Source organism: Notechis scutatus, chromosome 4 (assembly GCF_049901735.1).
Source record: "Notechis scutatus isolate UNSWTSFEM ecotype Mainland chromosome 4, rNotScu1.2, whole genome shotgun sequence".
NCBI lineage: Eukaryota > Metazoa > Chordata > Lepidosauria > Squamata > Elapidae > Notechis > Notechis scutatus.
In genome coordinates this window covers 126,355,783-126,373,282 of record NC_142012.1, presented here as the reverse complement: position 1 = coordinate 126,373,282, position 17,500 = coordinate 126,355,783, and the positions used below count along the sequence as shown (strand labels likewise).

The window sequence follows — 17,500 nt, the reverse complement described above, 5'->3', positions numbered from 1 at the left end:
TAAGTGAGTCATGTGATCATTAAGAGAATCTCCACACATTGATTTTGCTTGTCAGAAGCTGCCTGGAAAGGTCACAAATGGTGACCATATGATCCTGAGACCCTGCAGCCTTCATAAATATATGCCAGTTGCCAACCATCCAAATTTTGACCATTTGTTTGTGGGAATGCTGTGACGGTTGTAAACGTGAGGACCAGTCATGTTACTTTTTTCAGTGCCATTGTAACTTCAAACAAACATCACTGAATGAATCATTGTAAGCTGAGGACAATCTGTACGTGATAACAATAGCAGTGAGACAACAATAAAACCAATTGAGAACACTTGTTCTCCAAAAAAAATTGAACATAGGCCCCCGACAATTGAGTAGTTTCAGCAACTCCACAAACTGCACATTAATTATTCATCTTTCCAACAATAAATTGCAGAGCAATGTCCAGGTATAATTCTCAAAAATGAAAGCTGATGGTCTCTGCCAGAAACGGCAAAAAAATGAAGCTCACTAATCTATAAACAAGAAGAATATGTCCTCCAGCCAGTAATATCAATATCCCATTCCTTCTGCCAGATGTTTCTTGTTTCATGTTTAACCCAATTCCTGACCTTGATTCCAACCTGAACAATATGAATGATCTAATGTTGCATCTACTAATTTGTTCCCAAAAATACCAATAAGAGGTGGAATCTACTGAAATATAAGAGTGGGAAGAGGGGAAGAGTTCAATAATCCTGTTCCACGTGCAAGCAACTCAAGTTGATGTTTTTCAAACTCCTGCTGGAGTATGAAAGAAGACTTCTTCAATGTGCACCATAATTTTAGCAGATGGTGAGGCTAGATGGGCCTCTTGGAAATGAAAAATACTGTATATAATTCTATATTCTGTAACACCAAAATTTCTAGAGGAGGGAAACCATGGGCCTAGTTTCCCATGCTTCCAAGATGTGCATGAAACCCCATAAGTATGATAGAGCCTGATATACCATAAGCTTGATGACTTCATACCCTTACTTATGCTTCTTAGCAAAGAATTCTCATAATGCCTTTGTTTGGCCTTATACATTCTATTGTATTCACTGTTCAACCTTGTGTCAAAGAGGTGTAGTTGTTTGCAAACATTTAGGCAGCCTAATCAAATTGAACATTTCAGTGAAATTTCTAAGTCAACTGAAGCTAATACAATATATTACATAATACACACTCTTATGAATGTTATAAATGAAAGCTTTCCTTTTATGTACAGTTATTTATAGATTTGGAATAAGAAAATATAATAAAGTATAGCAAGTACAAAAGTTTGGACATCTTTTCAGTTAGTTGTTTGTATTTTTGTCAGGAATAGCAGCTTCCAAATCTTTCTTGTGACTTTTTTTCTTGAGGCTTCTGATTTCAGTTTAGGTTTTTCTCTCTACTTGATATGTTGAGTTAAATTTTCAGTATTACTATTTATTAAATTTTGTATGCTTCCTGACTCCCAGTGACTCTAGGATGTGATCTTCAAATCTGGGAACCATAAAACTAGAAGTGGTATTCAGCAGGTTCTGACCAGTTCTGGAGAACCGGGAGCAGAAATTTTGAGTAGTTCAGAGAACTGGCAAATACCACCTCTGACTGGAGATTTTACAGTATCCTTCCCCAGCCACTCCCACCAAGCCACGCCCACAGAACCATTAGTAAAAAAATTATGTATCATTATGTCTTAGAAATACTTGATAGTCAATTGGCAGGTACATATGAATCATTGGTTTGCTGAATAGCCAAGTCTCCTTTCAGCTTGATTTTTTCCCCATCATTTCTAAAAGATAACTCTCACCCACACTAATTCTGCACACAGTCTTGGATGCCTTGCATATCACATTACATTGGCTTTGTCTGCTGCCACACCTCAATGAATGGCTGTTACACACATTGAAGCATCAACAGACTCCTGTGGAAGCAAGTATCAACTTCCCAGTGCACATTGCCACAATTTCCTAACCCATGGTTTCTTTTCACAATGCCAGTATGGAACTCCTACCTGCACCCAGATCTCTGCTGCAATCTGAGGAATCCATCTCCTAGTTCTGGGCACAGCAATTTTAACAGCTGATCTATTACCGGTAGGTTATACAAGCCTTATGTGCTGTTGTAGCATCATAAGACTGTTGCACATTGTGATGCCTACTAAATGCAGGCAGGTTCTTAGGAACATTGTCCAGAAAGCACCCTTATTTGTGGTGAGGCTTTGCTGAACACTGAGTGATAGGGTAGGAATACCCATGGATGATACGCCAAAATATCTTATATTGAATTCTGAGAAGCTCCCAATAAAAATAAAATCAAAATGGTGGTCATGATGTAAAATTAAAGCCCTTCCCCCCTTTTTTTTTGCATAAAGTTTTTTATTTTGTAACATAAAAATTCCATTTTTAGTTAAACAGTGTGTTGTCTGGGTACAAGCCTTCCCCCTTTCCTTATGTGCATCAGTGCCATTATCCACAAATTATACTTCAGATGGAGGATGTATTAAAGGATTTTAGGTTGTGCTTACATCATCAGGAATGAATCACTCCAGCCACATATCCTTCTTAACTGCACTATTGTGTGGATTGTTGTGAGGATCAATAGAAAATAATTTGTACCCTGCCTTGTTCCTATATAATATTTGGGATATAAATCTAAAAAAAACTTGAAAAACAAAACAAAAAATTCATGGAACATTATGTGCATATTTTATATATCCTGGTCATTGTTGAGCTGAAGATAATTGATGAATATCTGAAGCAATTTTCTGGATTAAGATTAAAGACATTTATTAATATGAATTGGTAATTCAAGATGTCTGCTGAAATGCTGGATTTAGTGGAAAGGAGAAAGATGTTTGGCATCATCCTGTTGAACACTGAATAAATCCAGCCAGTGGAAGTGTTATGTATGAAGTTGTTTAACAAACCATTAATCATGGTTACAGTTAACTAATTTATTGTGATGTCAGCTGCTAAATTTGGAGGATTGTATCTCCACACAGTACTCTCATAATGCACTGTTTGGTAGCATGGAAATTCTATTGCCTCATACACCAAATCATTCAGGCTACCGTTTCTCTATTTTGTTTACATTTTAATATAAATGGTTAATTTTGAGATCCAAATCTAAAAAGAGCTTTTTCATTTTGGCAAAGCACCAGAAAAGTTCAATTCATATTCTTCCCGTTATGCTACATCTTTCTGGTATAGGTGGTATTCTACACAGCTTCTCATAGAAACAAGGATAGGTTTTGTGCCTGTATTGGTCTCGAGGATTTGGCAGTGAAATTAGTGCAAGCAACATTACATCCCTAGTGATCTGTTCCTGTTTTTATTAGAATTTCAACCGTTGCTCCAAAAGCTTATTAGGAATGATTGAATTACTCATCCGCCCATCCACTTCAACACACTTTCTAACATACATAACCTAATGCAGCACCCTAAAACTTTAAAATAATGCTTAAGCCAAGAGAAATTATATTCAGGAATATACAAGCATTATTGTTACTTTGAAGAATTCTCATTTCTCATGTAACATGTAAATCAATTACATTACGTATTCTAGAATGAAACTATATAACAATAATTTTTATTATGTATAAGAATAAAAATTTTTTTCCAAGAATTTAACTCCAAAAAGCAATCTAATAAGCTTATGAATATTTATAGCTTTATTGCTTCTTTGCTTGGGTTAGATGAGCCAGAACTTGACACAAAATAGGTTCAATATATGCATTTAATGCTTTGTTGGCTGGATCCCAAAAAGAGGGATGGTTGGATCACGTAGGTTGTAATAAGATTGCCCAGCAGGAAAGGATGAATTTATAGCATCCAGAATAAGAAGCCCTACCTTGGTAGTATTTATGTCCAGGTACTTGGATGATAACCTATTTTGATTTTATTTTCACAGATGCAGGAATGTGGTAATGATATAAATGTTTGGGATTATAGGGAAAATGCTGTGGTCTTTATTTTAATCTCTCTCTTCCTCTCTTTCCCTTTTCGATATCCCCTACGATTGGTTTTTAAATTTAACTGTAGCAGACAATGACGTCAGAAAGAACTCTGATTGGATGTAATGATTAATGGGAAGTTGCAGAAGGCAAAAGGTATATCCAATCATCCGAAATTAGCATTAAGTTGCAGTAATAATATATCCAGGACTGCAGAATTCCAGAGCTCACAGAGGTGTGATTGGAAAAGTGTGATACCTTTTCTTAGCCTGTGTGATAGAAGAATAATACAAGGTTATTAATTTTCTCAAAAGCAAGAAGAGCAGTGTAAGACTTTTGTGCTATTTTAATTATTTAATCCAGTGGGTGGGCTATAAATTAAGAAGCACCTGAAAAGTTCTATCGATATATGTTGACATAAAGAAACTTGTTATTTAGAACAGCATAATTAAGTTGCTCAGCATTATATAGTTGATTCATGGTGGTATAAGTGAATTTTAATATGTGTGTAATTGCATTTTCAAATATATCTACTGATTTCATTGCAGCATGATAGTTTACTATGCAAGTTTGATTTTCAATTAATCTAATGAAATAATTGAATTAGAATTTTTACCATTTAATACTGGGCTGTTACTGTTTTTCATACACATAAAAGGAATCAAAAACATGTAGAAAATATAAGCAAACAATACAAAGGCAAATATTATTAAAAGCAGACTATAATATGGCATTTGGATTGGGTTTTATATGGTACAATCAATTGGCTAAAATTGAAAGATATTAATTATTTCAGTCTTATCTAATAGCTAAAACTGTGTATGTGTATTCATAATGTGTATTCATAATGTTTCTGAAGAAAGAAAAAAAACTTAAACCATAATCTGATGTTGCTCATAATTGCATAGATCTAATTCCAGGACTTTTTTCTTTGTGTTTCATGTGATTCCTTGGAGGCACCATCACAAAAGAAGTACTCCTTCTTTCTTTCATGAAAATTAAGAATGAATGACCCTTTGGGGAAGGCAACTGTTAACCATGGATTTTTTATTACCCCATCAGTGTTTGAAAAAGTTAACTGGTAAATAAAACCATAACTGATAATCCTTCTAATCAATGAGTTTTTAATATTGAAATTATTATGACTAATATACTCAGCTAGTTTTTTTGTAATGTCTTCTCTTACGAAATATCAGTTGTGCTAATGGTGACCAACATAATATGTTTTACCTGTCAATGTCTTAGCATCTCTTACAACCAAGAAATAAGAATCTTGGAACTGTCTTGAACTAGATATAATGAAAAGGAAAATAAAATTATGTTACAACAATCTGGGTAATTGAATAGGCTTACTTTAAAACGCAGTTTATTTCTGAGTTCATTAGGATGGGGCTTTCCTTATCATAAGGGATTCTTGCTGCTCTCTGAGCTTGATTGTTTTGCTGCAGACATTTTATTACCAAAACTAGATAACATCATCATGAGTACTGATGATGTTGCCTAGTTGGGTAATGAAATGTCTGAAAGAAAACAATCAAGTTCAGAGAACAGCAAGGACTCCCTCATTTCAAACCTGAGCTACAAATATGCTCCTTTATTGGTTTCTTGATCTTACACTTACAATGTATTGATTCCCTAGAAAAATAAAGGAAGAGTCCAAATAAACAAAGAAAATGCAGAAGTTCTGTGCTTATAGTATTTTGAAAACTGCCATCCTCTTTTCCAGGCTATTCCCTCAATACTTATCCCACTCCCACCCACTCACTTTGCCATTGTATATGCAGTACACCAGTGATTCAGGAATCATTGCCATACTGCTTATCCACTGTATTGGATTGGCACTGGTTATTATCACAGATTTATTTTGGATGGTACAAATGCAAGCAAGGCATTGAGTTAGAAATACTTTTCACTTTTGCAAGTCCCCCCCCTCCTTTATTTGGAGCATAAGCACTTCAAGATAGTCAGGTCAGGAAATGGAGTCCAGGAGAAATACTGAAACAGGCTATATTAAGAGAATATCAAACGCCTAAAGGTGTTTTCTTTTCCCTCTGTCTTCTACCAAAGAGGGCTAGTTTGGTGTAATAGTTAAACTGTTACTCTAGAAACCAAGAGACTGTGAGTTCTAGTTTTACCTTAGGCTTGAAAAACTGACTGGGAGACTTTGGACCAGTAATTCTGTCTCAGCTCCACACCTGACAGGTTGATTGTTGTGAGGAAAATAGGAAGATGAAGGAGCATTGTTTGCTACCTTGAGTTACATATAAAGTAATAAAAGTGGGATGTAAAATATAATTAAATAAATATCAGAAGGTGTAGTTGTGGAAGGGGCATTGCTCCTTTTTTACCATTTTGTAGCTAAGCTGCAATATAGGTACCATATATAAGGGAAGAAAGAGCATCTTCCGTGCTTTTTAATAAAAATTTCCTCCTCCCTCACATTTGAATCATAATATATAAGAATGTGGCTTCAAATTTTCTTCTGAAATAATTTTTGTATGTTATGAATCTTGGTTTGTACGAGAAGCTAAATATTGTTAAGATAGTTCCTCAGTGTTACAAAATCATTGATTGCTCTCACCTGATTAAAATGCCAACTGTAAAAATGGAAGATACTCTGGCCTGGGGCAAAGTCCTATAATAAATAACCATGAAAGGAACTTCAGTCACTTCCTGACTTCCTCATGGAATAGAAGGAATATTTTTTCATGACAGCGTTTTTCCAGGGTTTCATTGCCATGGTTTTTTACACATGATTTTTCTGAAATGGAGAATTGTAACTAAGCTACAACTACTCTTCCAGAGCAGGTAATTTGATTTCACTTAGTTTCGTAGAAGATACGATTTCAGAAATGGATAAATTGTTATTTGGAAACCATCATTGTAAATGGCTCTTACTATCAAGTATTTTATTCATCTATTAATCATAGAGAATTAGCTACTTGCTTTGAGAATAAGTACAAGTGCTGGGATAAAGGTTTCTTTAACACTAAAAGTTAAAACCAAATCCTCTAAATTTAGGGGTTTTGTTAATTTTTAATACAAATATTTGAATTGTGACATATACTGCATTTAAAGGCTTATGATCAGGCCATGAGCTTCTGTAATCCAAAATATATAGGAATTAAACTGAATATTACTATTTTTTAAAAGATTAGATTTTAATATATATGGAGGAAAACAAATCCCAAGACTCTCGGTCAAGACATTAAAGAATATATTTCAGGTTTTTAACTCATTGTTGATTTATTTGTTAATAGTTATTCTACTAAATTAAGTGTGAAATAATGAGAAAAAGTTTGAACATGCCAGTATATCCATATTTTATCTTGTGGCTTCTGAAATGCATATTTATCATAATTATATTTTATACAAAGACCATAAAGTGAAGCCTGCCCCACCCTGGACATATCCATATATCTTTGTGTCTGTAAAGTCCCATTAAAATTAGCACAAATATTTAGAATACATGCTGAGGATAAAAGGTACTGCTCTATTTAAACATGGAGCACACATAGCAACTTTTAAAGAAAAATATTTTACATTTGTGACTCTCAGAGTATATATTCATTTAAAATTGTAGCCTCGACCATGGTGATTGTAGCAGTAGCGTATTATTATATCGGAACTCTCAATGCTCAAAAAGTGATTACAAACCTGCAAGAACAGAATAGGTATTATTGTGTTATTTTGCTAGACAAAGATAAGTGTGATGAGCCAAAGAATTATATCTTCTGGAAGAGCCCAAGACTGTTGCGACCCCATCAACTTATGACAGTAGTAATTAAAATGATGATGGAAATATTTTTATGTTGCTCATAATAATCTTTAATACATAAAAACAACATTTGATAAGGGTATAATTAAAATATCTTGGGGAGTAAACATGATTGTGCTGGGTGCAGAAGTCAAATAATTTTGCCTTCTTGTTGCCCAGAGCAAATATCAGAGAGTAGTATATAATACTTTGTAAAAGAATATTCTGCTTCTTGAAAGGGAATAGATGGCACTGAACAGATAGCACCTGAAGAATAGATGGCATTACAAAGTGGATTTCTTCTTTCTGCTGTTGTAAGGTTTTCTCTTTGTATTTCATGACAGGCAGATCTGTGCTTTCTTCTTGGCCAATTGTGGTACGAGCCACAGGCCACTTCCTCAATTCACAAATGGATGACATTCTCCTCCCACTCCAGTCCATTGCAAAAGCATTCTACACCCATGCTTTTCAGCCATGTTTCAAAACTGCTGTTTTCTGTCCTGAACTGCTATAAGCCCTTCAAAGGAGGCAGTCTCCAGCATTTCATTTCTTTTAGGAGCACCCCAACTCCAATTGGCCTCAGAGTTTAGCACATTTCTTCATTTGTAGCAGTTGGTTTCTGTTAAGTTTGAGGCCTTACTTTTAGGTCTTGGGGCGTTTTTAATTGCTCTGAGTTTGGTCTCGGTGGGGTGAATCCCTTGTTTATCGAGAAGATACCCAAGAAACTCCACTCGCTCAGTACACAGTTGACATTTATTTTTTTTCACCTTGAGGCCGGCGTCTTTGAATCTATGCAGAACCAGTCTGAGACGCCCGTTCGAGCTCTTCTCTATTAGGGGCAGCAATTAAAACGTCATCAAAATACGGCACAACCCCTTTATGCCTTGCAAAAGTCTCTCCATTAGACTCTGAAATATCCCTGGGGCTACACTCACTCCAAACTGGAGTCTGTTGCATTTAAAGGCACCTCGGTGTGTAACGATAGTCTGTGCCTCTGCGGTTTCCGCATCAACGGTAGTTGTTGATACGCTGCGCTAAGTCCAACTTTGCGAAGATCTTCCCGCCGCCCAGGGAGTGGAGAAGATGCTGAACCACAGGCACCAGATAAGCGCTCTGTTGGAGTGCGTGGTTCAGGGTGGCACGGTAGTCTCCACAAATTCTAATTGACCCATCTGGTTTGATGGGGGTTACGATTGAGGTTTCCCAACGGGCATGGTCAATAGGCTCCAACACCCCTTGGGCTATTAACTTATCAAGTTGCTCGTCGATCTTGGGTTTAAGGGCGAACGGCACCTGACGAGGCTTAAGGCGGATAGGGGCTATTTCTGGATTGAGGCTAAATGATATAGGGGTCCCCTTGTACTTGCCTAAGTTGTCCGAAAACACGTCTTGGAATTCTTGGACGACGCCCTCTTCCCAATCGTCGCTCTCAGCATGGTGAATGCCAGCTAATTCAATCCCTAGTGGGCGAACCATTGTAGGCCTAGCAAACTGGGCCGGTTACCATTGACGACAGTCAGTGGAAGTGACGCACTACGATTTTTGAAAGTTACTTGAACTTGAGTCAAGCCGGTGACTGGAATCGTGTTCCCTTGGTAATCTCTGAGGACGATCTTCTGGGTGCTGAGATCCTGCTGACGGATGGCAGGGATGAGTTGTTTGAGGGTCTTCCAGGAGACCATCGAGAGGGGCGACCCGAATCGACTTCCATTTGGCAAGGTTGGTTTTCGATGGCGACTCTCACTCAGATTTTCTGTGCGTCTAGTAGCGAAGCGTGGCCAATGGTTGTCGTTTGGTGTGCCTCTTCCCGTTTGCTTGAAGAGCAGGTGCCCTGTTTCTGTAGGAGTGGTTGTTCTCTTGGTTATCAAGCGATGCCGATTTACAAGAACGTTTCTTGTGGGTTGTTGGAGGTTGCCCTCCCCTTCGGTTCGGGTTGGACTCTCTCGTGCTTCTGCAGTCCCGTGCGATGTGGCCTCTCTTCCCACAGGAGTGGCAGAGTGTGTAGCGGAATTTGCAGTTGAGTCTTTTATGGGTGGCTCCACAACTTGCGCATTTGTGCGGAGTCCTTAGAGTTCATGGACTTCGATTGCCCGAATTCTGATGACTTCTTCTTCATCACTCTCGGGTTACGATTCTTGTGGTGGGTTGTTGCCGAGGACTTCTCTGAACCTGGTGAAGTGTAATGGGCGAGTCGACGAAGCGGTGCGTGGTTGCGGCGCCTTGAGCAGCCGACTTCCTGGTTTCTTCTGCTGCAGTAGCATAGGTGACGGCCTCTGGAAAACTGACGTTGCCTTTCTCCATAGGCCTTCTGCGCCCGTGTGGTGCATCTAATCCCAGAACTATGCAGCTTTGGGTTTTCTGTTGGTCCCTCTGGTAATATTCGCGTCTTCGGGCCAGTGTTGATGCATTGGATGCATAATGAGCCCGCAGGAGAGGTGCGAGGTGTCCCAATCCATTTCTTTTACTTCAGCCGGTTTTGCAAGTGCTTTAGCCACCCGAAATACGGCAGGCCCGCAGTGAGTCAGAAACACTGCTCTTTTCTTGCTGGTGGAAACGTCCTCTAAATTGTTGGTTTCCAAGAATGTCTGAAAACGATCCATATATGACTCCCAGTCTTCTTTTTCTGGGTCAAAAGGAGGCGGGTGGTATAGCGCCGCCTGACATCCTGCCGATGTAGGTGCGCTCTCAGCCACGTGCTTCGGTTGGTGCTCTGTAGGGTTTAGCCAGCTCTATTGTCTCCGGAATCCCATCCTCGTCGCCAGTGTTAAGTTTGAGGCATGGGTTAAATGACCAGACTGTAAACCGTGAACTTCAGCTCTTTATTTACAAGCTTAACAGAGACAAAAAAAACCCGGCTAGCAGTCACTCTTTTATAGAGTAAGCTGCTATCCGGATAACCAATGGATAGCGTTATAGCGTTTGAACCTTGGCGAGGCCCGCCAACAGCCAATCAGATTGCTCGGGATGAACCAATCATAACCTGCCATTTATGGGCCAATAGGAAGTGCAGGATTACGATCCTGCTATGCAAATGAATCTTTATTAATACATTTCTTTAGTTCACAACAGTTTCCATCAGCCATCTTGTTCTAGATTGTTTGGCTGTAACATTCTCTGCTGGTCAACAACAGTCAGTTCTCTGTCCTTCACCCCCAAAGCTCATGTCCCTTGCATTTCCCTTTATGTTTCTGCCTAGTAAAAAGATAGAATAAGTGAGTAAAGAATGCTTCTTGTGCTCTCCCATGCCTTGCTCACTCTACTGCAAAGCTTCCCTTCCCTTTTCTTGTTTTCTAAAACATCTTTAAGTTGTAATATAGGAACAGCACTACTTTATTTCTATGAAGAATGAAGAATTCTTCCTTGCTATAAACTTACTAAGATGCTACAGAGAAAAGTAAAAACAAAATCAACAAAAAAACCCCAACAATTGTTCCTGTTGTTTTGGGTGTTGTTGCAGAATTATGATGGTACCAAAAGATAAAACAACAACAGCCCAGTCTGTAGTTTTAGTAGAGTCAATAGAGATAATGAGGAAAGAGAGGAGTGCAGGCATTCATGTGTGCAAACATCCGAGAAAGTAAAGGAATAGTACAGAGACTAGTGAGTTAACAATCTCTAAAAGGAAAGCAACCAATTGGCCTTTCAATGGCTATAGCTTGGACTGAGCACCAGCCAGGTCCCATTGCCAATCATTGCAATCTGGACCGGAACTTCCTATGTTGGCATAAGGAACAGGTGACAGCTGCACAGGAGGCAAGCAACTTAGGCTGTACAAGAGTGTTGAATTGCCTTAAATGTTTTAATGAAGTATGTCATCTTTCTCCATATTTATTATTATCACTTCTCAAATGGAAGTGAAAGAAAGAGCTGCTGTAAATCATCCAAAAATGTTGTAATTTAGCAAAAAAATTGAAATGTTATCTTCCGGTTCCAGTATTCTATTTCGTGAACCTCCAAGAATTAGTGTCAATAAAGTATCAGTGGCCTTCAGTCAGCTGTTTCAGAAGGACTTTCAATAACTGAGTTTTGAGTTGTTTTTAAAGCAGAGGGTAAATCAACGTATTTCAACCCGATCTGTATCTGTCCTCAGTGTGGAAGGGATTGCCTCTCTCAAATTGGCCTTTTTAGCCACACTAGATACTGTTTTAGAACTCTTTTCAGAGTACGATGCCATAGTCTTTTGAGACTGAAGGATGCCAAAGATCAACCTGATCTGGTTACATAATATAATTAAGAATTGGGAAAAATAATTTTAATTTACATAAATTTACCAGGCACTATTTCAGGGTTTCTCTGGTCTTTCTTAGGAAAAATGCATACTATAAATGTAATAAAAAATGTAAACTTATAACTTACTCATGAATTCCAGATTCTTGTTCATGTTTTTGCTAAAATGGTTTAACCTTTTATTGTATTCCTCACCACTATCTCCTGCTTTTCCCCCAAACAGGCTGCAAATAATCACCTTACTAAAGCAAGATGGTTGTACTTCAAGCTGTAAGTCTATGCACATTTGCATTCATTTGATATTCACTGAATAACATGCTGTTTGAAATATAAACTAGGCCTGACAAGAACCTATATATATTTAACTAAATGCTGACTGGTAAAGAAGTTGAGACTCAGGTCACATGTATAGGTAGTCATCCATGAGACTTAAGTTCAAAAGTACAGGCAGTCCTTGATTCAACCACAATTCAGCCCAAAATTTCCATTGCTAAGCAAGACAGTTGTTAAGTGAGCTTTCCCCCCATTTTACGACCTTTCATAAAGGTCAAGTTGTTAAGTGAATCACTGCAGTTGTTAGTAACAAAATTGTTAAGTGAATCTGGCTTCCCCATTGACTTTGGTTGTCAAGAGGTCTCAAAAGGTGATGACATGATCCTGGGACACTGCAACCATCATAATATATGCCAGTTGCCAAGCATCTGAATTTTAATCATGTGACTATGGGGATGCTGCAATGATTTTAAGTGTGAAAAATGTTCATTAATCTCTTTTTTCAATGCTGTTGTAACTTCAAATGGTCACTAAATGAATGGTTGTAAATTGAGGACTACCTGTATTTACCCCTTTTCCTTACCCCTTCATCCAGTGCTCCCCGGAAGTACTATACTGAAGGCTAGAAAATCTTTTTAAAAATAAGACACTACGGTGTAGCTGCCTGATAGGACAAAGAGTTTCCAGAACAATTAATCCAGCACAGAAAAAGAACATTATTTTCCTATTTGAACCTTTGTATTGCTTTCAGGTTTTAGACTTTCACCCACTTGTGAGATAAATACTGTACTTCCCAGTATTAGACGCTGGTGATATCTTGTCATCCTAAATTAGATTATTTTTTTCATTCAGCATTAAGTATTTGGATTTAAAACAAATGTTACCTACAGTGATCCTCCCTTTTACAACAGATATAATTTTAAACATGCACATACAATACTCCACTGTCAGCTTATAAAGGTGCTTACTCTTTGGTTTGATTTAAAATTAAAACAAAAAAAACAGTAGAATCAAAATCACAATAAATACATTTAAATTCAATGTACAGGTAAAAATTTGATGAAGAAAAATATATTTTGGTCATTTACCTAAATACTGGAAATGAGGGTCCAAGCACATCTCCCTGAGAAGTATGTTTCATACCCTGCATAGCAAAAAGCTTCGGGGGTGGGGGGGCATCTTCAAAATAGCCTCTCCTGCTGATCTAAATAATTGGGTAATTCCTAAAGAGAGGGCTGGTCCTGTTCTAAGCCATTTAAGTCTTTAAGGTCAGCACCAACATCTTAAATTGTACTCAATAGGCAATGGGCACTCAGTATAGCTTTTTCTGTTATAGACACGATGTCTTCCCTGTGCCTTGCTCTGGTTAACAGCCTATCTGTTCCATATTATACCAATTTCACATTCTGTATATTTTTCAAAAATATGCCCATATAGAATGTGTTGCAGCAGTGAAGATGATTGAAACTGGGCATGAATAATTGTCAGCAAGTCTCCCTGGCTCAAGGAGGGCTGGTGTTAATGGAATAGTTTTAGCTGTGCAAACTCCTTACTCATCATACTTGTCTCTTTATATTCAGTGATACCTGGGGATCAAGAACCTCTCTGAAATTTTATTTATTTATTTATTTTATATATTTTGTCAAGCATGTATTAGATAACAAATATAATTAGAACATGATTATGATTACATGAAATAGGTACAGATAAAAGGGAGACATTAGGACTGGGATGGTAGGCACATTGGTGCGCTTATGCACGCCCCTTACAGACCTCTTAGGAATGGGGTGAGGTCAACAGTAGACAGTCTAAGGTTAAAGTTTTGGGGGTTTGTGGAAGAAACCACAGAGTCTGGTAGTACATTCCAGGCATTGACAACTCTGTTGCTGAAGTTGTATTTTCTGCAGTCGAGTTTGGAGTGGTTTACCTTAAGTTTGTATCTATTTTGTGTTTGTGTATTGTTGTGATTGAAGCTGCAGTAGTCATTGGCAGGTAGGACATTGTAGCAGATAATTTTGTGTACTACGCTTAGGTCAGACCGAAGGCAGCATAGTTCTAAGTTTTCTAAGCCCATAATTTCAAGTTTGGTGGTATAAGGTATTCTGTTGCAAGCAGAAGAGTGGAGGACTTTCTCCGTTGTGAAAAGTGCAGCCTCATCCTTGTCTGAATTTAAGTTTATTCCTTATCTTTCACCCACAATTAGCAAAATTGGGATGATTCAAGGATGTTATTTAACTATGAGCTTTCTCATAGTTGTTATATAGTTATAGGATAATATAGTTGATGGTATAAAAAAAGCACCAAGGAATCCCAGTGAACTAATAGGAACCTCAATTTCTGTGTAGATTTAATTTAATTTAGTTCAGTTTAAGCACAGCCGAACTCTAGAATGATTCTGGGCAGCTCACAATATCACAATGAGAAAAAAAATGTAATACAATTAAAAAAAGAGTTAACGAAAACAAACAAGGTAAAAACAAGATGGCAAATCTTGCCTACAACATAAGGAATGTATATCAAAAGCAGTCTTAGTATCATAACCTGGATAAAACTCCAAATGTACTAGGTCCAGGAAATCTAATTCATCCAAATGCTTTTGGAACTGTAAAACTACCAATTTCTTGACCATTTTACTCATGCCTAGAATATTTGACACTGACCTATAATTGCAAAAATCTTCCTAGTCGAAGAAGGGCTTTTTTTAGTAAAGGTCATGACCTGGTAGAGATCACATGCTACCCTCAAGTAGGTTCACCTCCCTTCACCTCCCTTACAATCTGGCAGATTTAATCAGTCAGATGGGGCAAGAGTCAAGCAAAGCAGATAGTTACTCTCATCTTTTAACATATATTGACTCTTATAAATTATATAAGCTGCAAAAAAATCCATATTGACGGAACAAATGATTGCCAAAATTACATTCCAGTAATCACCATATCATAAAATTGATGAGAATTGCTCATGGTGAGGCCGTGGCTGCTCTTCTCTAACATCTTGATGAAAGAGATGTCATATCGTACCGAAAAGCATTACTTGCCTGTTCTGCACACATGCAAGGGATGTAGAAAAGTAAGTTCTTTCAGTGCATCCATTGCCATGGACTAGGATTTGAGATGAGTCTTAAAACTGACTCTTGTGCCTGCTTAAGCATAAAAGTTGGTCTTAAGGAGCAGGTGTGGGCACTGGAGAAGAAGGATGAGGAAGTCGACAGTTGTCAGAGGACAACACTGGGAAATTTACAGAGAAAGCATTTGCTGGATTACCCTTATTGGGCCTCTACGAACGCACCACTCTTCTATACTGCCCTGGCTGTGACTCTAATCATTGCCCAGGTAAAGAAGATAGCTGATTCTTCAGTCTGGAGTGTCGTCCTCAGAGCAAAGGAAGAGGTCAGAGACTACACAACTAAGGAGTTGCTTATATACTCACAGGTGAATTTGGAAGCTGTACTAAGTCTTGGTACAAGACTCGGAGAAGAAACCTCTAACAGCTTCTGCTAGAAGAATTTACTCATTTGGTTAGATACTTTATTTTGAATATTACTTTGAATTCTTAGTTTGACTCCAAAGAGTTTGTTTTCAAACCCAGTTCCTGAAACTCAGTGGACTAGAAAGAGTAAACTTCAGCTTTTTTCTACACCATTGGAGAATCCAATGTTTGCCTTCTGTTATCCTCTAGTCAGTTTTCCACTTCTCTGTCTACAAGAATTGCTGGGACAGCATGTTTACTTTTTGAAATACTAACATTAGCTTTTATTATTAAATAACATGCAGAAATAGAACTGTTCTATTTAATGTTTGTTGCTTGTATATGACTTATATGTGCAGCTGTTTTCATTTCAATGGAAAACCATGAATCTGTTGGATTTGGCAGCATACAAAGCAAAAAAAATATAGGTAAGTCAGAACAAGGAAAAGCATAAGATCTTTTATAGAATATTGTTTCTCTTAGGGTGATCATGTATGGCTGGAATCCCATTCAGGAAAAGAGTTTAATGTGCCCATTGGGGCAGTGGTGAAAGTATCTAACTCAGCACGACTCTTGCTGGAGGATGATGAAGGCAAGGTAGGCTACTTAACACTTTCATCTGTACCCAATTTTTGTATATGATCTTCTGTATCCAATTAAAGAGCTGGATGGATCTGTAATTATTCAAGGCTCAACAGTACATTTGACAGTTGAGTGGGATGTTTTGCTGCTCAATTCTAAAAAGTGAGTGGGATTCCTGTCAAAATGTAAATGTGATTTAATCTAAACTTGTATTTCAATTAGTGTAATATAACTCATTTAAAAGTGATTAATAGGAGTTCTTCCTATGCATTTAATAATTTTCTTCTCTTTTATTTTTTTTTTTAAATTGCACTTTGACAACAGCTTTAGGTGTTTTGGAGTATTGTTCATATTTGACACATGCATTCCAAAGCTGGAAATAAGTTTGAATTCAGATATAGAGCCAAGTCTTTGGATTTTGCAAAGCTCTGGGATTCATAGCCAAAATTAAACAGGTGTTATGCAATGTAACAGGACAAACCAAAACCTGTATCATGTTTTTCATTGCTGCATTTTCAGATAAGCATACTAATGTTCTCTATGGCCTGAATCTTAAGAGCTATTTTCAGGAGCAAACTAAGCTAGTATATGAAATCCAGACAGTTAAATGCACTTGTATTTAAGGAGCACTGGATCACAGCTCAAAACATTAGCGCAATGCGACCAATGCATGCTGCCTCTATCCAAGGAGTGGAAGATATGATATATCTTGAAGAGATGAATGAAGCTGGCATGGTACACAATCTATATATCCGCTACAAGGAGAATAACATCTATGTAAGACTGATTTTTTATTAATAATATGTAGTCAAGTCAATATGTAGTCAAGTACAGATTCTGAAGCCCCATTTTAAAAAATGATTTATAATGAGAGAATTATATATTCTTTATTGCTTACAAATAAAATCTTATACAGAGAAATGGCTTTAAAAATAAGCAAAATGTCTACAGACTAATTTGTTTGCAAGAATCTTCTGTATACACACTTTGTAAATATAATGTATTCTAATGCCTTTCACACATTTCATTCAATTCATCCAATTTTATATAGTTTATATTTAGTTATTCTACATTCTACAGTTTTTACTTTTATTAAGTATAGTCACCTATAATTTCACATATTTATAAGGGGAATAAGATGATACGAATGTTGTTTGATATTGTAAATATTCCTATCAGTAACTTATTTTGAGATTAAATGAGATCCAGGATTCTCATATTCATTGCCATAAATTTT

At 37.3% G+C, this 17,500-nt stretch overlaps 1 protein-coding gene across 1 annotated transcript in view; it reads left to right on the top strand.

Moving 5' to 3' along the window:
• The first annotated feature begins 3,873 nt into the window (after positions 1-3,873).
• The window catches only part of MYO7B (myosin VIIB), a 72,158-nt gene continuing 58,531 nt past the window's right edge, over positions 3,874-17,500 (top strand). Inside the window, exons 1-4 of the mRNA XM_087964804.1 lie at positions 3,874-5,037; positions 12,164-12,210; positions 16,165-16,278; positions 16,888-17,040. Coding sequence (XP_087820930.1) covers positions 12,193-12,210; positions 16,165-16,278; positions 16,888-17,040 — 285 coding nt within the window. The 5' untranslated portion in view covers positions 3,874-5,037; positions 12,164-12,192. The remainder of the gene's footprint in view (positions 5,038-12,163; positions 12,211-16,164; positions 16,279-16,887; positions 17,041-17,500) is intronic.